Genomic DNA, 21,657 nt, shown 5'->3' with positions numbered 1-21,657 from the left:
GTATGCGCCCACACGGTTCACTCATGGGGAGACCCAGACCGCCCCCTGCTCCGATCACCAGCCACGCAGACGCGCGAGTGCCCCTTCGTTAAACCCAGTCACCAGGCCAGACGCTCAGCCTGGACCACAGGTTTCTTTTTCCTCTAAAAATGGGTGAGCTGCTTTGGCTTCAGGGGCTCCTTGGAAGGAAAATGCTGGCTTTTCAGGATCTGACCTCAGAAACCACACGAGCACATCCGCTACCTGAATCGCATGGGGCACGTTTGTCAGAAGGCGGCTAACACACGAAGCGGGCCAGGCCAGAGCAGGTGCATGCGTCACAGGCCCCGCGGGCTGCACCGCCATGCCCGAAATACTGGATGGCATCCGGCAGGTGACCAAGCTCTTAGTGGCATCCCACACTCCCCTCCGGGAACCCTCAAGACGAGGCCAGCTGCAGTGAACACGCTCCAAGCGGGTCAGCTCAACCCACGTGCCCTGACTATGCCAAGACTCAGGCCAACATGGTGACACGGGCCAGTGACACGGGCTGGTTCTGGAGCAGACTAGGGGCAGAGACAGTACTTACTGGAACTCAGGAAACTTCTGAACATTGACCTGAGCCACAGAATACACACACACACACACAGACCGGGTAAAAGCCTGTGGGGCAGAGAAAAGCCTGGAAGGATAGACCCAGTGACGCTAATGGGAAGCTGCCGCTAGTGTCGGGAGTAAGGCAGCCGGCGTCCTACACGCGCACCCGTTAAACCCCACGGCTTCGACCAACCACAGTCTCATTTCCAGTCCCAGGTCCTGTGTTCCGTGCCCCAGGCCTTCCCCTGACACGCAGAGGCCACAGCGAGTGGCAGGAGATAACCTATGGCATGTGTAGCACAGGGTCCTAAGCTCAAAGTAAGAGGAACCGTTTGCAACTGTCTTCCTGCCCCAGGACTCCCCGCCACCAACACGTGTTCAGCATGTGAGAGGGAGACCAAGAGGGCGCGTTGGGAAGAGGCCAGTCTGTTGCTCCTGCAGCTCCAAGGGCTCCCCCTGGCCCCACAGGGCTGGCCTGGAGGCTACACGGTCAACTGGGCCGTCCTGAGAGAGGCCACCTAGACAGATACCTCGAGAACAGGCACCAGGACTGCCAGGGGCCACGGGGAGCCCAGGGTCGGACACCCTCGCACGCAGCAGGCACAGGGCAGGGGGTGGGTGGGTCAGTGCTCGAAAGTCTCAGGGTCCCAGCAGTGGTGGCATGGTGGCAGCAGCAGCAGGAGCCCGCCCGGAGGGTGAGTGCACACAGAACCAGACACGCATGCACGTGGGGACAAGTGAAACTGCAGACATGAGGGTAAGCAGGAGCCTCGATCAAGGTCAACACCCTGGCTGGGAGACTGGCGGCCACTGGGGAAGCTGGGCTGGGGACACAGGGACGTCTCTGAGTCATGATTACATCCGCCTGCAACCTACAACATCCTCCGTCAAAATTCCAATCTGGGGGCGCCTGGGTGGCTCAGGGGGTTAAGCCTCTGCCTTCGGCTCAGGTCATGATCTCAGGGTCCTGGGATCGAGCCCCCCTTCAGGCTCTCTGCTCGGCAGGGAGCCTGCTTCCTGGCCCCTCTCTGCCTGCCTCTCTGCCTACTTGTGGTCTCTCTCTCTCTGTCAAATGAATAAATAAAATTTATTTAAAAACTCCAATCTGAAGAGTGCTACAGACCTAAGCAAAAAGCTGGGAACGAGAGGTCACATTTCTGTGGCGCACTGCACGCGTGGGGACATGCTCGAGCAAAGCCTGTCACTGCAGCTGTCCCCGAGGAGACCAGCTCGACACCTGCTCCGGTGACAGGGAGCGCAGGGCTGGGCTCCCACCTACCCCACAGCACTCATGTGTCCCCTTCCTGGGGAGCGTCCCGCACTCACGCAACACAGTGTTGTGAAGGGTCTAGAATTAGGAGAGGCTGGTGTTGGACCCGTGAGAGGAACCAAGAATCCCAAGATGCGGCATAAAAGTCACGCAGAGAAGCTGAGATGGGAGCAGAGAAAACTAACCTCCCTTTAACGAGCGCGAGTCTCACTGCAGAAAAAGCGTACATGAGGTTCAATCAAGAGGCCTGGAGAGACGCAGGAGATAGCAAAGGGCCCTGGGCCGCCTAGGTAAGTGGGGGCTGGATGGGGGCTTCCAGGGTCTCCCCACGCACCCTGATGGCCTGCGATCCTGGGGTCTATGCACCCCTCCAGGTTCCAGCTTCCTCTCAGAAAGACAAAACTAGCACGTGATTCCTGTGAAGGCAGGGCCCTCGTGTCTGATGACCTTTCCAGAGGATGAGCTGGGTTACCTGGGAGTGTGGCTGGGGGATCTCCCTTAGACAACGAGCACACGCGCGCGTACACGCTTGCCTCCGTCCACCCAGGGCCCTGCAGCGAGGCGCGCCACCCCCAGGCGCCTCTTGGAACTGTGTCTGTTGCGCCTGCCCCACCGAAGGCCAAGGAAGGGGCTCTGCCCACCGCTGCCCACTCAGGCAAGGGGAGCCCCAAGACCCCGATCCTGCCACCAGCAGTCAGTGTCGTGCCTGCCCCTCTGCCTTCCACAAGCACGCGGGAAAGGCAAACCTGACGTGCACTCGACGCTGCTAGTTTACTAACAGGCCTTTGGGGACAGGCAATGCCCCTGATGTCTGGTTAGCCAGGTGGGGGAAGGGGGCTCTCCCAGGCTAAGGCGGGCAGCACAGTCCCCAGGAAGGTCCTCTGGGCCTGCTCAGCAGGTGTGGAGGGCAGCTGACCTGGGGACCAGCACAGCTGATCTTACAGATGTCACAGTAGTGAAGCGGGGGCTCCCTGGGGCCACCCTTGGCTTTCGACGCCTTGGGGAGAGCCAGAAGCTTTCCAGAGAGGCTGCTGGTGGCAGAGCTGGCCCTGGGACTGCTTCTGGGGCTGCCCCACAGGGAACCTGGGGGTGTGGGGAGTGGGAAGGGCAGCTGGGGAGGCGGTGGCAGCTGGAGGGGCAGCGGTGGGGGACACAGAGGACCGACTGCCGAGTGCACCGCTGCTTCATAGCTCGGGTAGGCAGGTCCTAGGAAGCAGAGAGAAAAACCAGACATAGGGAGACGGGTTGGTTTGGAGGACGTTGCGAGAGGCATGGCCTGTGCCCTCGGGTACACAGGAACGCATCTTACCCGTGTCCGGGGCAGAGGCGGGGCTGCAGGAGGTTGGGGCATAGGAAGGCAGTGGGGAGACAGAGGCCGTGGGCAGAGCGCTGGTCGCCAGTGGGTAGGTGTAGTTCTCGGTGTAGCTCAAGGCTGGGGCGTTGGCTGGCTGCCCTGCCGTGGCAGTGGCTGCTGGCTGTAGGGGCTGTGCTTGGCTGTACCCTCCACTGGGCTGGACAGAAGGTCCTTTAGTCCCTGGAGGGCAAGCAGAACCTCTCTGCAAAGCCACCCTTTACCACAACCCGCAGGCGGACAGCGGGAGCCACGCTGCCCCGTAACTGTGCCAGTGGCCTCCCCAGACCCCTACTGGCCACAACCGCCTGCAAGTCCAGAGCCCCCGGCTCTCCCATCCCGAAACTCCAGGCTCTCAGCAGAACTCACCTCCTTCCAGGGGGAAAGCCTTCCCGGAATAAACCCGGTTAGCTCCCCAATTTTCGTTCTGCCTCTTTCCTTCCCGTCCTCTCTCCCCCACCCCCACCGCCACCCAAGCCTTCCAGGCATAGTGGAGAAGAGAGCCCGAGACTCCCAGCCCTCCTGCCCAACTGCAGAGTTTGGAGTGTGACCTTGCGGGGGAGGGGGCCCCTCCCCCCCCCCCCCCCCCCCCCCCGTAAAGCCAGTGGCTCCTTGCGGAAACACACCTGGCTGGCAGGCCGTGGCCGTGAGCTGAGGCTGGCAGGCAGCAGGCAGGCAATACTGTTTGTTCTCGAAGCTACTGTAGCTTCCGGCATCTGTCGGAGGTCCGTGGCTGTAACTGTCCTGCGAGGGGTTACCAGAGCGACACAGGAGTCGGGGGAGCCTCTCAGGGCAGGGTGTGCCCTCGCTCACCCCACGCGTGTGTGTTCCCAGGGTTCCTGGGCTCCTGCTCTGAACCGGGCCCTTTCAGGAGCTGGGGACAGAGTGACCAGTGACACAGATGTGGCCGCTCTCGTGGAAATGTTACCATCTGAGAGCAGAAGTGCTCTGCGGAATGCCTAGCTCAGAGACAGCTCCTCGGAGGAGCAGTGCAGGGACGGCAGCGGGTGCGGGCGTGGGGGCGGGGCTCCGGGCAGGGACAGCCGGTTGGCGGGCTTGCAGGAGGAGCAGAGGGCTTCTGAGCTCGGCGGCTGCAGCCAGGAAAGGGGGCCGGGGGGACAAATGGGGCCAGGGGCTCAGGGAGGGTCTGGGTGCGGTGCCAAGGGGCACACAGGGTGTTGCGTGGAAGAGGACGACGACAGGCAGGTGAGGACAAAAGCAGAGGCCAGCCCTGGGGGTGCGCAAGGGCATGGGGGTAGGCTGGAGGGGGAGTCCCAGAAGTAAGGGAGGGAGGAAGAAGGTGGAACCAGACAAGAAGGTGGAACCAGACAGCGTGAACTTTGCCAGCTGGGCAGCCCGTGGTACACCCTCTGACATTAGGGGGTCCCAGCGGTGGGTGGCAGAGGCTCAGGAGGGTTGGACCGTGTCCGGCATGGGACACGCTAGCAATTCCAAGTGGAAAAGCAGCAGCCAGATCTCTAGTCCCGGAGCTCAGGGAGGGGAAGTTGGCATCGTCAGCACCAGAAATGCCCAACGAGCACAAGCCCATCCCCTGCTCCCTGTCAGGGGCAGAGAGGTTAAGTCCGTGTCCCCGTCTGTGTGCCCGTGCGGGGCGCCCACTGCACGTGCCCCCTCAACGTTATCCGGTGCTAGTCAAAGAAAGGCCAGGCGGATACCTGGTAGGAGGGAGCCATGGTGGGCGCCGGGGCGGGCTCCTGGGGCGGGCTCGAGTGGAGCTGGCACCCGCCATACCCCGCTGGGGGGACAGGACTGGGGGGCAGGGCAGCCGCGGGAAACGGTGGGGTCACAGCGGGACCCATTCCAGCAGCGGGTCCCGTCGAGAGGCTGGCTCCAGAGGTGGGGAGGGGAAAAGCCATCGGAGGCCCGGTGCTAGAACCACAAACACACACAAAAGCCGGCCACATCAGACGAGCTAGGTGCCCCCAGCCCGCGGGCGTCGCCGCTCTGGATGCCTACGGTGCATCCATTCTTCCTGTGACTGACGTTTCTTAAGACCTTGCTACAGGAGCAGGCTGGGGTTTCAGCACTTTTCACAAAATAACACAACATCCTAACAACTCTGCGTCCGGGACCCTCCTTGTCCCCATTTGCAGGAGAGGAAACTGAGGCACAGGAAGTGGCAAAGTCAGGGCCTGAGCCCCTTGGTCTTCTCAGCCCACCTGTGTGGGCAGCAAGCTCTTCCTGGACATCGAGGTTCTTCAATGGAAGCTGGACTTGAACGGCATTTTGTGACCGAGGGATGAGTGGGTCCCCCAATTACTAAAATGCAGATCGGTGAACATGCAACCACAAACTCGTAGTCATGAGAACCGGCTTTACTGCCGGCTTGCTCTGCGCGGCACTGAGGCCTCTGTCTACGCCAACACATTCTCCCTGTACTGCCACAGTGAAGTTGTCGCCATGTCTGTCTGTCTGTCCGTCGGTCCCGTTTCTGAATGTGGAAATTCTGCAGATCAGTGACACAGGTCAAGTGCTCGATTCAGACCCAGATCTTTGCGACCCAAGCGCCCCTCACTCTCCTAAGTGTCAGCCACTGAGTAGACGGTCCTTGGGAAAGTCCCTTTGTGGGGAAGGTACCGTCAAAGCTTTTAGCCCCATCACGGGTCCCATGAAGCTCCCGCAAACCAGGGGACAACCCCAGGTGTATGCATGGGGTTTGGGGCAGGCAGGCCTGGGGACAAAGGGACCGCAGCCAGCGGTGCTCACACACCTGGTACCTTCACACACGTTCTGGCCCAAAGCTAGCCACACAATGACAGCCAAGCTGCCCCGTCCCTCTGAGTGGCTTGCTGCCCATCTGGGACAACATGGGGAATGCCCTCCAGGCTGAGCAGAACGCCGAGGGTCAACCACACAGTCAAGTGCAAACGTACCTCGCAGGAGCTGGGGGCCAGCAGAGCCCGGGGCCTCACCCCTGCCTGGGGCCCACCCACCCCCTCCCTGGCATGTCCGTGCCCCTGGCAACCAGAGCACAGCATACACCTACCCGTGTCGCCCTCCTGCTTAGAAGCCTCCAAGGCTCTGAGATGCAGCCCTGATGCTGGTGCTCCCTGTCCCCTCCTGGAAGTCACTGCTCGAATGTCACCTCCTCCAACAAGCCCTCTCTGAGCCCGTCTAGGACAGCAGCAGCACCCTGTTCCCCCTCACCTCACTGGAGTTTTCTTCCCAGCACCACCTGATCCTCTCCGACCTGTCTGTGCCCTGGTCATCCCCTCCCCCACAGCACAAGGCCACAGGGGCACAGGATGGCAGTGTCCCAAGGTCTTTCCGGGCACTGCAGTAGCACCCAGCACACGGTAGGTGTGCAGTAACAGCAGTGGGAGCAGGTGCGTAGAGGCGTCCACGGGGACACGTGTTTGGGAAAGGGTGGGTGGGGGCAGCCCCGCAGTTCCCATCGATTTCCAGATGCAATCGAAGGCAGCGTCCTGGACCCCAGGGGCCACTCCCGGGTGCAAGGCCACCGTCTGAACAACTCGAAATCTGCAGCTCTACAGCGAAATGATGACACAAAGGGAAGCCAGCTCTGCAAGAACCCAGGATGCCTTCCTCTCCCAGGTGAGACAGAAGCGCCCCGAGCACTGTGCGAGCCGCGGATTTCCCCAGGGAGCTGCGTGTGCGATCGGGGCTCTCTTCTCCCCGTCTCAGAGACTTTCTTGGCCAAAAGCAGGTGGAGCAGGCGGCCGGCCAGCGATCTGAATCCCTCAGTATTAAGGCCTCTTTACTACAAAAATATTCCGAGCCTAGCACATAACAAGGGCACACCCTGGGGTGCCCCAAGCCTTCCTATTTTGCCATATTTGTTTCAGAACTTCTTTAAATAATGAAAACTGAATCATCCCCCATCAGATTTCCTTCCTTCCTTCCCCGCCGCCCCCGTCTGGGGTTGGCTGTGATTGTTAGACTTTTACTACCTGGGAGCAAGTCTTCATGCCACACAGTGTCGTTTGTCAGCGTTGGGTTGTGTATAAAGCTACGCCCTTACTCTGCACCCTACCCCGCCTCCTGCTTCTCCAGCCCCGACACCCCCAGGCTGCTGGAAGGCACCAGCTCCATAAAACACTTGTGTTCCCTTCGTTTTTAACTCTGCTGTGTCCCACGCTGCCCTTCACTTGGGCTAGAGGGCCCGAACCTGGCCCCACATTCTAGAGCCACATGGTCCAATATGGTGGCACTGGCCATGTGTGGCCCTATGCACTTACAGTGTGTGGCTCCGGTGGCTGAGGACTGGAATTCAACATTTAGTTTCATTGTAATTAATTCAGGCTTCATGAGCCACAGGTGGCTAGTGGTGACTGTGGTGGAAAGCAGAGGGAACATTTCCACCATCACAGAAAGACCTACGGGCCACACGAGAAGTCCCCCCGCAACACACACACACATTTATTGAGATGCACACAAGCATGGAGGCCCCTCCCCGGCTTGTGACTAAAGGGCCTCCTGTTCAGGCCCTGGAGAGACCCTTCTCCCAACCTCTTGCTCTAGAACATGAAAGCAAAGTATGGTCTACACTCATACATAATGGATTATCTGCCCTTAGAAAGAATCCCGACCCTGCCATGGCGTGGAGGGACCCCGATGACACTGGGCTGTGAGAGGAGCCAGACCCAGAAGGACACGTGGTGCATGGACCCCACTCCCAGGAGCTCCCCAGAGGAGTCCCGAGAAGGACACATGGTGCATGGACCCCACTCCCAGGAGCTCCCCGGAGGAGTCCCGTCCACACAGAGAGATGGTGGGAGCCAGGGCTGGGGCAGAGGGTGGGAAGTCCGTGCTTTGTGGGGATGGGGACTCCTTTTGGGGAGATGGAAAGTTCTGGAAACAGAGGGTGGGGGTGTTCGCAGGACAGGGTGAGTGTGCCTCATGCCGCTGAGCTGTGCGCTTAGAGACGGTTCAATGGTACATTTTATGTCTATTTTGCTACAATAAAAAGAAACCTCATAACCACTACCAGTCACTCCCCACCCCCCATATTTTGTCTTAACGTTTAACAGACATGTTTTAATATTTTATTTTATTTTAAAGATTTTATTTATTTATTTGACAGAGAGATCACAAGCAGGCAGAGAGGCAGGCAGAGAGAGAGGAGGAAGCAGGCTCCCTACTGAGCAGAGAGCCCGATGCGGGGCTCGATCCCAGGACTCCGAGATCATGACCTGAGCCGAAGGCAGCGGCTTAACCCACTGAGCCACCCAGGCGCCCATGTTTTAATATTTTAAGAAAGAAACTTTTAAAGACTTTATTTATTTGAGAGAGAGAATAAGAGAGAGAGAGAGCGTGAGAAGGGGGAGGGTCAGAGGGAGAAGCAGACTCCCCGCCGAGCAGGGAGCCTGATGTGGGACTCCATCCCGGGACTCCAGGATCATGACCTGAGCCGAAGGCAGTCACTTAACCAACTGAGCCACCCAGGCACCCAAGAAAGAAACTTTTTAGAAACACATGAAATATTATGTTGATTTTCCATGTTTTATATTTACTCAGTGTTTTTGATGCAAATACACCTGCTTTGGACACTCCAGCTGTAACTGCATTTTAAGGTTAGATCTTTTAGCTCAGCCTTTCTCAGCCTTTCTTAAGGGAGAGTCCAGCAGAAATGAAGGCCTCGCACCCCCAGGCGTCCGTGTAAGAATTCACATCCCTCTGAGGATCCCGGGATGGCACCGGCTGTGGCCCGTCCCTCTAGGGACTCAGGCTCTCTGACCATCTCCTGTGTTCTGCAGCTCTGAGGTGGAACCCCGATCAGGAAAGGGGCTGTGCTGGTTGGCTCCGGCTGCTGTTACAAAGTCCCACAACAGAGCAGCTCCAACAGTGCTGTGCAGGCCGGAGATCCAAGATCAGGCAGCTGGTAGGGCCGGTTCCTTCCCAGACGTCTCTCCTGGGCGTGTAGACACCGTCTTCTCCCATGTCCTCACAGGGTCGTCCCTGGACGTGTGTCTGTGTCCCCATCCCCTCGTTACAGGGGTGCCAGTCATATGGGATCAGGGCCCACCTTTGTGACATTTTAACTTCATCACCTCTTTAAAGACCCCATCTCCAAACACAGTCCTATTCTGAGTGAGGTCTTGGGGGTGAGCACTTCTACATATAAATTTTAGGGAGGACGCAAGTCAGCCCACCGATGACACCTACTTCAGGTCATTATAGTAGCAAAACTCAAATGACATATGAAAATCTTGGTCACACAAACATCATTCATGCTGAAATAAAATAATATAAGTAAATTAAAAATAAATTTTACAGCATATACAATCATTTACGAATTTATTTTATTTAAGACATCAAACAGGGACGCCTGGGTGGCTCAGTTGGTTAAGCAGCTGCCTTCGGCTCAGGTCATGATCCCAGCGTCCTGGGATCGAGTCCCACATCGGGCTCCTTGCTCGGCAGGGAGCCTGCTTCTCCCTCTGCCTCTGCCTGCCACTCTGTCTGCCTGTGCTCACTCTCGCTTCTCTCTCTATGACAAATAAATAAATAAAATCTTTAAAAAAAAAAAAAAAAAAAAAAAAAAAAGACATCAAACAGCACAAGTCCCTCAACAGAATGCCCAGACATGCATGATAACAGAGAAATTCAGTCATCGCTGATGTTTTGCCAACCAGGAAAACTCTGGCCTCTGTTTTCTGGCCACTGGGAAGGTTTACTTCTCAAGGAGGGTAAGATGAAACACACTGTATTTAACTTTCTGCCAGCTTGGTTTATGAAGCGTTCCGGCGTATGGTACGCGGTCCACTGGCACTTCCGAGCTGGGCCTCCCGAACTTAAAGGCGGGTTTGAATGGGTCACAATTCTCCTGCCCAGCTTCCTACTGGTGGACACGGTCAGCGCGCACGGGTTACGTACTGCCATCAGACATCATCCCACTGCTGCGGCTTCGCACAGTGACGCTGACCTTCGCCGTTTCTGCAGGTCAGGAACGCAGGGGTGGCTTGGCTGGGCTCTGGGCTCCTGCTCTTCCTGAGGTCACCAGCAAGGCGGGGGCCGGGCCGGCAGCATCTGAAGGCCAGACTGGGCCGTGGGCTGTGCTTCCCGCGCACTCGCTCAGCCAGAGGGCAGTCTGGTGCGGGTTGTTTGCAAGGGGCCTTGGAGCCTCCTGCGCGGGCTCTTCCCAGCACGGCTTGCGCATTCTCAGACACAGCAGCTGGCTTCTCCCAGGGCGAGAAGCGAGGAGTCGGGTGCGGAAGCCGGACTTGACCCAGCCTCTGACACCAATCACGAGGCCGAACTTCAGCCACGCGCCATTAGTTAGAAGTGAATTACCGAATCTAACCCACACCTCAGGGCAGAGGATTAAGCCCCGACTTTTGAAGGGAGGGAAGGGTTCATGGCATCTCTTTAAACCACCAAACGTTATTGGTGATGCTGCAAGGTACCAGCCATGTACGTTCCACATACGCCTCCTGGTGCCGGCCTCCTCTCGCGGCTTCCTGCCCAGCCTGGCTCCCACCCCACTGACCACAGACCAAGCACAGCCCACAGAATGGGGCCAGGATGGCTGTCTCAGACCCACCGCTGTGTCCTCACATACCTGGAATGACTTTGTAGGAGGCCCTACCTCCAGTCCCAATGGGGGCTGGGGGGGGCACAATTCAGCCCAAAGCACCCCCTTAGCATCCCAAAACAGGACAAATCTTATGAGCAGATATCTTGGTGACTCCCCATTGCTTACTGCATAAACCCCAGCTTCTGCCTTACATCTGAGAGCCGTGAGCCCACTGCCTAGCCTCCTGCCACCCCCCGAATCCTCTGGCCCTCAGGACACAGCACCGTTTCCTGGTCAGCCCCGATGCTTTTCTCCCATTTCAATGTCCATACCAGCCCTTCTCTCGGGGCTGGGGGCACCACATCCCAGCCCCAGCCACCACAATCCCAGGTGCCCTTCACGCAAGGCCTCTTCTGGCCTTGGGAGGTGGGGAAGGGCTCCTCCTCACCGTCACATCTCTTCTTTCCTCCTCAGGGCTCTCCAAACACTTACGATGGGGCTTTGCAGGGCGGTCGAGAGGAGTCAACGTGTGATGAACAACGATCAAAGTGGTGGCGGCCCGGAAAGGGACCGTGAGACCCACCGCATCCTGACCGGTGGCACGGGACACCACAAAAGCACCTGCTGGTGTTTATGGTCTGGGAGGGTAGAGCACCGCCTCCCTTTAAGTTAGGTAAGGGAGCTCCAGGAGGACATGGAGCGTGGGACGCCCCTCGGGCTCGGGGAGGGCATGTGCTGTGCATCTCACACCCACTCTCAAGAGAGGCTTGGCACAGCGGTGCCCAGGTGGGGAGGAGAGGGGAGAAATGGGAGGGTTTTAAGCAGGGTTTGGCAAGGGACTGCCACATCTGCCCACTGCCTGCTTTTGTAAGGCCCACGGCAAAAAAATGGTTTTCCCATTTTCAAATGGCTGGAGAAAATTAAAGAACTATTTCGTGACACGTGAAAATTACATGACATTCACAGATCAGAGTCAAAAACGAAGGCTTCGATGGCACACAGCCAGGCCCACTTGTTTGGGTACTGTTCCCCGCTGACTTTGCCCTAGCGGCAGCCCTGGCGTGGGGGAGCTCAGATGCCATATGGCCTGGTGTTAGGGAGCGAACATCTGCGTCTCCCAGAATCCAATGCTGAAACCTTACTGCTCAGTGCGACAGTGTTAGGAGGCGGGACCTCTGGGAGGGATTAGGATTAGATGGCGTCAGGAGGTCGGAGCCTTCAGGAGTGCCCTTGAGTCAAGAGGGGACTGCTCCCCTCCCCCTCCTCCATGCAAGGACACAGCGGGGAGGCACGTTGTCTACAACCCGCCAGGGGGCTCTCACCAGAACCCAGCCTCCTCCACCAGCACCCTCGGCTCAGCCCCGGAACGGTGCGGGGGGGTGTTCCTACTGTTGACAAGCCGCCCCCAACTACACGATACACACAAAGCTGCAAGTATCTACTCTGGCCCGTTGCTGAAGAGGTTAGCAGATTCCTGGCTAAAGCAGCACTCGTCAATCGGTTCCCTCAAGCTTCTGCAGGCGGGGCTGCGCTGCGTCTGAAGTCTACAGCTGGAGCGCTGCTGGCGAGCAGACGGACACTCCCGCCACGACCCTGTGGCATCTCCTCCTCCACGGCCAGCCTGGGGGCCTTCATGCGGCGGTGTTCCCGAAAGCTCTAGAGGCTGCCAAGTCCAAGATCAACGTGCCAGCAGGCACCATGTCTGGTGAGGGACTGGGTGGAGGACAGGGTGACAGAGCTCTGTTGCGGGGGCAGGGGGGCTCTCTCATAAGGGGACTCATCCATTTCATGAGGGCTGCACCCTCATAACCTAAGCCCCCCCAGAGGCCCCACCTTCCGCTACCATCACCTGGAGGACTAGGTTTCAGTTAGAAATCCTGGGGGGCCCCAACTGCAGTCTACACGGCATCACTTCCACGGCAGTCCGTTGGCAAGACACGGCACACGGAAGCCCAGACTCAAGGGCCAAGGAAACAGAGGTCACTTCCAGATGGGAAACGCAGCACGGTCACAGCAGAAAAGGTGAGGACACAAGAACGAAGGACAGGGACATTTTGGCAACCGACCTGCCACACTGAGGTTTTAGGAGTTGACTGAGCCAAAACACAGCTCGTGGCAAAGACCTCCCACAGGCACGGCCCATTCGGTTGCCAAAAGCTAGGAAATCTGGTGTAGGGGTTCTCACCCGGGGTGACTTTGCCCCTAGTGAACAGTGGGTGATGCTGGGACATCTGCGGTTGTCACGACTGGGGTGCTGCTGGCGCCGGGTCAGCAGCCACAGATGCTGCTCCACCCCCCATGGGGCCCACCCCAGAGCGACCTGCCCCCATGTCAAACGTGCCGCTGAGAAACTCAGACCTGCGAAACAGGCGAGGACACCAAGGTCTGGAGTGGGGGATCGAGCCTCGCGTTTGGGGGAAAAGCAGCCCAGGCCAGGAGAGGCACCTTCTCCTTCCCAGGCTCGCTGCCACACGTCCAGCCGGAGACCACCCCGCCCCAGCTCAGGCTCCCCTTGATGGGAGGTCACTGGTCACCTCGCCTTCTCTCAGTTTCCAGTCAGGCGGAAGTGGAGACTTCCTTCCCTCCACTCCTTGGAAACGGCAGTTTCGCCTGCAGTCACCCTGGCTTCGCAGGCCCCAGGTTCAGAATCCCTGCTGGGACAGCAGGAGCCAAAAAGCAGTCGACAGGTTACACGGCAGGTTTACGCTGGCCCCGGGCGATGCGGCATTTCTCTCGGGAAAGTGATCAATTCCTCCTGCACGCGGTGGCACGGACCTTCCCGCGTCCACACTCAGGCACCTCCAGGGCTTAAAATCCCACAGGCTCAAGGGAGACATTCCTTTCAAGTAAGATGGCAGAGAGGAGGCCTAAGCACGAGAGGGCTGTGCGCGAGCACGGAGCGGGAGTCACAGAGGTCTCAAGCCTGGGAACCGGGAGGAGAGCCACAGGCCAGGGGGATGGCTTCAGTCCTGCTCTGCTCACTAGGGCCCTGAGCAAGCCCCTCACTCTTCCTTGCCCGCAGTGTACTGGCCTGCAGAACGCGAAGCCTTCTCTTGAGACGGCAGGACAACTGAGCAGGAGCTCACGCGGCCCAGCAGCCCGCACAGGCCGGGGGTGCCGGATCTCCCGATTTTAAGCAAGGCTGGAAATCAGGGTTTTTCCGCTGAGTGTGGGTATCAGATTCCCCGCACGCCGTCTGAACTCTCCCATTTTTTATTTTATTTATGGGTTTGTCAGAGAGAGAGCACGCGTGCAGGAGCAGGGGAGCGGCAGCCCGAGGGAGCAGCAGACTTCCCACGGAGCAGGGAGCCCGACACGCGGCTCATCATGGCCTCAGCCGAAGGCAGACACTTCACCGACTCAGCCACCCAGGCACCCCTATTTTTTAAATGTTTTTTATTTAAGTAATTTCTACACCCAACATGGGGCTCGAACTCATGAGCCCCAAATCAAGAGTCACATGCTCCTCTGACTGAGCCAGCCAGGCCCCCCAAAGTCTCCCGATTTTTAAACGCCGGCAAGCTACATCAAGTAAAGCAACGAGCCTCCCGCCCGGGCCGAAGGAAGCGAGTGTGAAGCTCAAACACGGTGGGCAGGCTGCCGACTTCCCACCCGAGACGGCCGGGAACAGGAATGAAAAGCCACAAACCTGCTCCGGGTGGAGGCGGCCGCGGCCCCGCGCTAACAGAGCTGGAAGCTGCTGCTCAGAGTGCAAGGCCGAGGGCCACCGCCCCGGCAGAGAGGTTTCCTGGTCTACGTGTTTGTCTCAGGGAGGCAGGGTGTTAGGGAGCACATCACCTAGATCAGATTTTAGAACGCAGGGACGGCGAGACCCGCTGGTACCGCCGCGCTCAGTCACCTGACAGGGCCAGCGAGGGCTGGAGACGGAGGGACTGGGCAGAGGGCCGGTTCCGACCAGGGCCCTCCTGAGCAACGTGCTGTCTGTCGCCTGCTCCCACAGGCTCACCATGAAAGGACACGCGGACCCGGGATGTGGCCCTCACCTCAGGGGGGTATGTCTGAGCAACGTACAGCAGCTCATGACGCGTTCGGAGAGCTCCGCCACACACCGCTGCCGGCGGCCCACACGCGGCAGAAAAACGCGCACACGCACACGCACACACACACGCACACACACACACGCACACGCACACGCACACGCACAACCAAACACATTCAGTGTCTGAGGGGAAAAAATGATTTTCCCGCAATCACAGCGGGTGCGAAACCTCACTCGGTATCATCCTTTTCTCTCCGGATCCTTCCTAGAACAAAGCTCTTCACCTATTCGTGGACCTGCCCTTGTCCTAGCACTGTCCCGTGGCGCACGCCAAGCGCGACTGACGTTCCCGCCGAGCACCCGCAGCCGGAGCTCTCTCGTCGACGGGCACCTGCGCTGCGGCGCACCCCGACCTCGGCGCGGTTCTCCAGGCGCGTGTGCGGCGATTCACAGGGCTGAGGAACACTCAGAGGCCTGCGGGGCCCCTCTCCCTCTCTCTGCCTCTGCCTACTTGTGATCTCTGTCAAATAAATAAATAAAATCTTTAAAAAAAAAAAGACTTAAAAAAAAAGTTTATTTATTTAAATAATCTCTATACTCTATAATCAGGGCTTGAACTCATGAACGTGAGATTGACTCACATGCTCTTCCAAATGAGCTAGCCACGGGCCCTACAGTTCTGATTTTTTAGCAGATTTTTAAAAAATTATTTATTTATTTAATTTATTTGATAGAGATTACAAGTAGGCAGAGAGGCAGGCAGAGAGAGGGGGAAGCAGGCTCCCTGCTGATCAGAGAGCCCGATATGGGGCTCGATCCCAGGATGCTGGGATCATGACCTGGGCTGAAGGCAGAGGCTTTAACCCACTGAGCCACCCAGGTGCCCTAGCAGATTTTTTTAAATTACGAAAGTTCTGGGGCATCTGGGTGGCTCAGTCGGTGAAGCCTTTGCCTTCAGCTCAGGTCACGATCCCAGGATCCTGAGATGGAGCCCCGCATCAGGCTCCCTGCTCAGTGGGGAGCCTGCTTCTTCCGTTCCCTCTGCCTCTCCCCCTACTTGTACTCTCTGGTTCTCCCTCTCTGTTAAATTAATAAATAAAATCTTTTAAAAATAACAATAAATAAATTATCAAAGTCTTATTACCTTCTCCATGAGAAATGCTCATTTCAGATCCAGAAACCCACAGAAAACATTTCAACGTACTGGAAAGGAGTTTGATAAACTAAACCCTTGGGTCTTGAGAAGATGACAGAGACTCACTCCCCAGCCCCATCTGCAACCTTCTTTAAACTGTAGTCAAGAGCCTCCAGCTCTGAATCAGGGCCGGCCTGGCTCCTCAAGGCAGAGCCACTGAGCGGCGCCATGTTCTGAGGCAGGGATTCCAGAAGCTGGTGATGGGCATTTCCTGAGCCTCCAGGGTGAGCCGGATTCTGGGCTTGGCAACTCTTCCATTCTTCTGCAAAGGAACGTGGTCACCACATGGAGGGTGGCCACAAGGTTAGCCTGCCAGGCAGATGCCTCAAAATGCTGTCTTGATGACATTATGCCGGGTAAGCCAAAGAGAAAGCACTCTGTGTGCGCCCCCCCGAAGCAGTGCAAGCCAAAGAATTTCCAACCAGGGCGACGATGGCCACGCCTGTCTACTGCTGTGAATCCAGCGGATGAAAGCCAATGTTTGGGGACTGGCGCGGGGTCACGCGTGGTTCCAGCCCTCTCCTGCTTTCAGAGGTAGAGAAACCCCCACTGTCACCTGGTCTAACACATGTACCTCCTATGTCGACAGGGGGAGGCAGGGCTCGACAGCCAACGTGAGGCTCTCATGAGCAAGTACGACAGATGTCCAGTTACCAACGCTGGGTTCAACCAACAACGTTCCAATGAGAAAGGAGCCACTGGCGGGGCGCCTGGCTGGCACAGCCAGTTAAGAGCCCCACTTTCGGCTCCGATCGTGAACTCATGGGCCGTGAGACAGAGCCCAGTGCTGTGTCCCGTGCTCCGTGGGGAGTCCGCTAGCGATTCTCTCTTCCCTCTCCCTGTGTCCCTCTCCCACTCTCTCTCTCTAGTAAATGAATCTTTAAAGAGAGTGAGAGAGTATCTCAAAAGCTTATTAGAAGAGAGCTTCACCTGACGGGAAATCAAGCTTTACCCCAAAGCCAGCCGCTGCCTCACTCAGACTTCACGGGAGTGCGAAGGCAGAGGCAGCCAGATGTCCCGTGCAGGTGGACCCTCACAGAACTGCTGAACCAAGAGGGAAGGAAATGTAACAGGGGAGGCCAGAGTGTCCTGTTCCACTAGTGTGGACCTCCAGCATACAGCTCCGAGTTCTAGATGCTTCCATCACCAAAGTTACTTAAACACATACAGAACCATGCTGGAGTTCCTGAGCTGCTCACACTGAGAACTGCACTTGGGACTCATGAAAAGCGCTGCCCAATTCAATTTTCCTCATGGGATTAATCCCTCATTCTGGATATCTGCAGCACTAACTCTACCTCTGAAAAGGCCCAAGGAGATTTAGAAGACCACACAACATACAACAACTGCGACTCATCACACCAACAAGTAATCATCAACTTTGCTTATACCTTCAAGAGTGAATGTGCATCCAATTCCGACCAACAATTCAAAAAGTTCAGATCCCCACACTAATAGAGGACAATGATATAAGGAATATTCCTATCCGAGGCTGTGGTTATCAAGTTTAAAAGCCAAGGGGCACCCGTCGGTTGGGTGTCTGCCCTTGGCTCACGTGGTGATCCTGGGATCAAGTCCCCCATCTGGCTCCTTGCTCAGCAGGGTGCCCGCTTCTCGCTCTGCCTGCTGCTCCCACTGCTTGTGCTCTCTCCCTCTCTGACAAATAAATGGAATCTTAAGAAAAAAAAAAAGTTTAAAAGCCAAGAGAACCGGGGCGCCTGGGTGGCTCAGTGGTTTAAAGCCTCTGCCTTCAGCTCAAGTCATGATCTCAGGGTCCTGGGATCAAAGCCCGCATGGGGCTCTCTGCTCAGCAGGGAGCCTACTTCCTCCCCTCTCTCTCTCTCTGCCTGCCTCTCTGCCTACTTCTGATCTCTGTCTGTCAAATAAATAAAATCTTTAAAAAAAAAAAAGCCAAGAAAACCTACTCAAAATTCCTCTAAGAAAAAAACTGTTGTCTTCACTTTGACAATTTCTGAAACGGGCTTTGTAAATACTATTATTCAAATGCTACCAAAAAGTTGGCATGCAGTCCCAAAATCTGTCATCTAATTAGTCTTCCCATGGCACATTATATAAGAATACACCCTAAAGGCAGCTGAAGGTTCCAAGCAAAGTCACTTACCCCAGAAGAAAATGTCTACTTAAAGTCATTCAGATAACGCAGAGGATCTCTTTTCAAGGTCTTGTGAGACTGTAATTTATTTTACTATGATACCTGTGTTTCAGTTTCCCCTAAGTTTACTTTATTTTTTTAAGATTTTATTTTTTTAAATAGTCTTTACAACCAACGTGGGGCTTGAACGTATGACCCTGAGATCAAGAGTCCCACCTTCTGACTGAGCCAGCCGGGCACCCCTACTCGTTTCTTTTTTTTTTTTCTTTTAAAGATTTTATTTATTTGACAGACAGAGATCACAAGTAGGCAGAGAGGCAGGCAGAGAGAGAGGAAGGGAAGCAGGCTCCCTGCTGAGCAGAGAGCCCGATGTGGGGCTCGATCCCAGGACTCTGGGATCATGACCTGAGCCCAAGGCAGAGGTTTAACCCACTGAGCCACCCAGGCGCCCTCCCCTACTCTTTTAAGAACTCATGTTCCTGGGGACCCTTCCGAAGCACAGATTAGTCTGGCACTTCATTTAGGGTAGTTTCACATCCTTCGCTCCACACGAGGACGCGGTGCCACCCGTCATCAGCACACAGACAGCAGCGAGGCTGAAGTGTGTACGTAATTACTGCAAATAACGGACAGATGCACCTGCTGAAGCCCTGGAATTACCTACTCCAGAGTGCAAGTACGTCATTCCTCCTCTGGAAGGTCATTTTAAAAAAAGATTTAATTTATTTATCTGAGAGAGAGAGCCCGAGCAGGGGTAGGAAGAGGAACAAGCAGATCCTGCGCTGAGCCCGGCCCCCGCTCGAGGGGCGACTCCAGGCCCCTGGGAGCACGACCTGAGAACACCCCGAAAAGTCAGACACTTGACTGACTGAGCCCCCAGGGCACCCCTCCCCGGGAAGGTAATCTTAATAGACAGCGACATCCAAGTGACTTCCCACTGGGGACTGAAGAATGCACCGGGAAAGAAACAGGAAGAAAGGAAAGACGCACTTGCCAGCGGACAGAAGGTAAAGCCCGCCCGAGAGTGCACGCCTCTCAGCCTCCCTACCAGTGGATTCCGCGGCCACCAAGCACCGGCAGCAGAGCAACCCCGAGGGCAGGGCGGAGGGAACAAAGAAGGCTAAATAAAAACACTGTGTTGCTGAAAGGGCAGCCCCCTCCAAAAATCCATGACTAGCCAAACGCCCCACCTCGGAAGCCACTCCAAGCGCAGAAAACACGAGGAGCCCTCCTCCCGTCCACAGCCCTCCTTCCCAAGCCCTGCTCTGTCCCCTTGCGACCCCGAAGAAAAGAACTCGAAGGATCACAACCCCCGGGGCTGAGAGCTCGGCCCTAACTGTCCACGCATCTGTCTTCTACGAGCTGAAACCGAAATGTGCAGCAGAGGTGCCCAGGGCGGTCCACATTCGTGTCTCGGCGGTGCAATGGGCAGTCTGCGTCCTCGTGTCCTCACGGCCTGTGAGAAACCGGCCCGAGAGGTTCAGCCGGGCTACAGCTGGAGAAGGACCGGTTCAGGGAAGCGCTCCCCGCCCCACCCCAACCCCGCCCCGCCCGGCCCCGCCCCGAACGCCAGCCCTGCAGCCCTGCCCAGGACTTGCTCTTGAGTGTCGGGCTGAAGGACGGAGACGGCAGAGACGCTCCAAGGACGGCAGAGATGCTCCAAGGCCCTGGAGAACAGCGTGGGGGTATTTGTACATTGGGGTACAGCGCACCCCACGTGCTTCGACCCAGAGATCCCTCCTTCCCTCGGCTGCTTCCTATCTCTGCCCCCATCGCCCTCCCCTGGAAGCCTCTAGTGCCCACCACCCTCCTATTGGGTGCCAGGACTCTCCCTCCCCCAACGTCGAGTCTGGAACCCCCACCCAAGTCTCCGCCTGACCCCCATCAAGCCTCATCCCCCTCGCCAACGTCCCTGAATTCCTTCGCCAACCCCGCCGCCGTCAGGGGTCAGTACCCCCTGACCCCACCTCCCCCTGCCCTGCCAGGTCCTCTCCCGGGCCTGTCTGTCCTCCAAATAAGGATCAAGTCCCCTCCCACTCCCCCCTCCGCCGCCTAGGCCTCCGCTCCACGCCCTGCGCAGTCAGGTGCCCTCCGGAACAGTCCCGCACGCCCCGCGGCCCCGGTCTCTCCACCCGCCAGCTCTGCCCCTCCGCCGCCACCCTGCGGCCAAGCGTCTCCCCGCCCCACCGGCTTGAGCTTGTGTGCCCGCCTCGGGGGCCGCTGCCCTCCCCTCGGGCCCGAGCGCCCCCTCTGCTATCGACCCCCCGCCCGGCCAGCGCACCCTCCGACACACACAGTCCGAGCCGCGGCCTCCAGGCTGCGCGGCCATCTTGGCCGGCGCAGGCCTCCCAACCGGTGTCCAGCCTGGTTCCGGCCAACACGCCGGCCAGCGGCTTCCCCGGGGCCGGAGTGGGCCCGCGTCGGGCCGGCGGCGCGGCGGCGCGGGGGCCGTTACCTGTACTGTGGGCCGGCGCCCCACGCGAAGCCGGAGCAGTCGCTCGTCGCCATCTTGGCGTCTCCACAGAGCGCGCGCCGACCCGAGGCGCGAAGGGGCGGGGCCGCCAGCGGTGACGTAGCTGCGCCCCGCCCACGCGCCGCGTGCCGCTCGCGCCCCGCCACGCGCCCCAGGCCCCGCCCACCCCGCGCGAAGCTCGGGCCCTCTCGCTTCCCACTGCACATCTGCCGGCCGACTCTGCCTCGAGCCCCGCCCCCGCCTCAAGCCCCGCCCCTTCCTGTAGTCCCTCTTTCCCGCTCAACATCCGGGGTGTCGGCCTCGAGCCCCGCCCCTTCCCGGAGCCCCGCCCAGCCTTCAACCGCTGGAGCTGGAGACCGAGATCCTTCCGGTTTGTGTCCTATTTGGGTGGGTTGGGGGTTGCGCTGAGCGCTCTTGCAGGGTGCAGGTGGCCCTGCTGATGCGGCTACGCCCTGCTTGTCCCTTGGGCACCCTCTAAGAGCCCACTCAGCTCCTAAAACTTGCTGGCCCTAAATTAGTGGTCGTGCGGGGCAGTGGTTTGCCTCCAGGGACACTGGGCGGGCAGGATCTAGGCACCTTTGTGGCTCCTGGCAGGAGTGGGTGGTGGCCCGGGACGCCCTACAGAGAACGCCCCGGCTCCCGTGGCAGGCGGAGAAACCACAGCCAAGTGTGAGTCACTTGGAGAGTTCGTTCTTGACCGAGACGGCGTTCACGGGCCGTGCGGTTCACCCACCTGCAGTGTGCGGTCAGTGCAACGGTTCGCACTCTGGACTTGGAAGTGTGCGGTTCAGTGGTCTTAGTCCCTGGGCACAGTTGCACGCCCATCGCCACTGCGTGACTCCTGAACATGTGCATCACCCGGAGTAGAAACCGTCTGCATCAGCCGTCGCCCTTCAGTCTCCAGCCCCCCGGCAAGCACTAGTTGCTTTTCATCTGCACAGGCTTACCTGTTCTGCACATTTCAGATAAAGAGACCGCTACTTAGCAAGAAAAAGGAGTCCACTCCTGACGCACACAGCTTGTATGAAGCCCTAGAGAATTATGCGGAAAGGCCGGTGCAACAAGGTTACGTGTGTTACATACTCTCGTGATTCCATTTACATAAAAGTCTTGAAACGTGAAAATTACAGAAATGGAGAACATATTTGTGATTGGTAAGGGAGGAGAGAATGGGGAGTGGA

General features: G+C 57.7%; 1 protein-coding gene across 3 annotated transcripts in view; it reads right to left on the bottom strand.

Moving 5' to 3' along the window:
• The window catches only part of ZFR2 (zinc finger RNA binding protein 2), a 37,206-nt gene extending 16,524 nt beyond the window's left edge, over positions 1 to 20,682 (bottom strand). For 2 of the 3 annotated variants that reach the window (XM_047706124.1, XM_047706135.1), the window contains exons 1-5: positions 20,459 to 20,682; positions 4,874 to 5,087; positions 3,824 to 3,941; positions 3,156 to 3,380; positions 2,763 to 3,052 (exon numbers count right to left, since the gene is read on the bottom strand). In XM_047706124.1, the coding sequence (XP_047562080.1) occupies positions 2,763 to 3,052; positions 3,156 to 3,380; positions 3,824 to 3,941; positions 4,874 to 5,087; positions 20,459 to 20,682 (1,071 nt within the window). The remainder of the gene's footprint in view (positions 1 to 2,762; positions 3,053 to 3,155; positions 3,381 to 3,823; positions 3,942 to 4,873; positions 5,088 to 20,458) is intronic. The other variant, XM_047706142.1, reaches the window with a different exon arrangement.
• Positions 20,683 to 21,657: the final 975 nt, after the last annotated feature.

This window comes from Lutra lutra, chromosome 1 (genome assembly GCF_902655055.1).
Source record: "Lutra lutra chromosome 1, mLutLut1.2, whole genome shotgun sequence".
NCBI lineage: Eukaryota > Metazoa > Chordata > Mammalia > Carnivora > Mustelidae > Lutra > Lutra lutra.
Note: the sequence above shows the minus strand (reverse complement) of the source record. Positions and strands in the feature narration are given on the sequence as shown.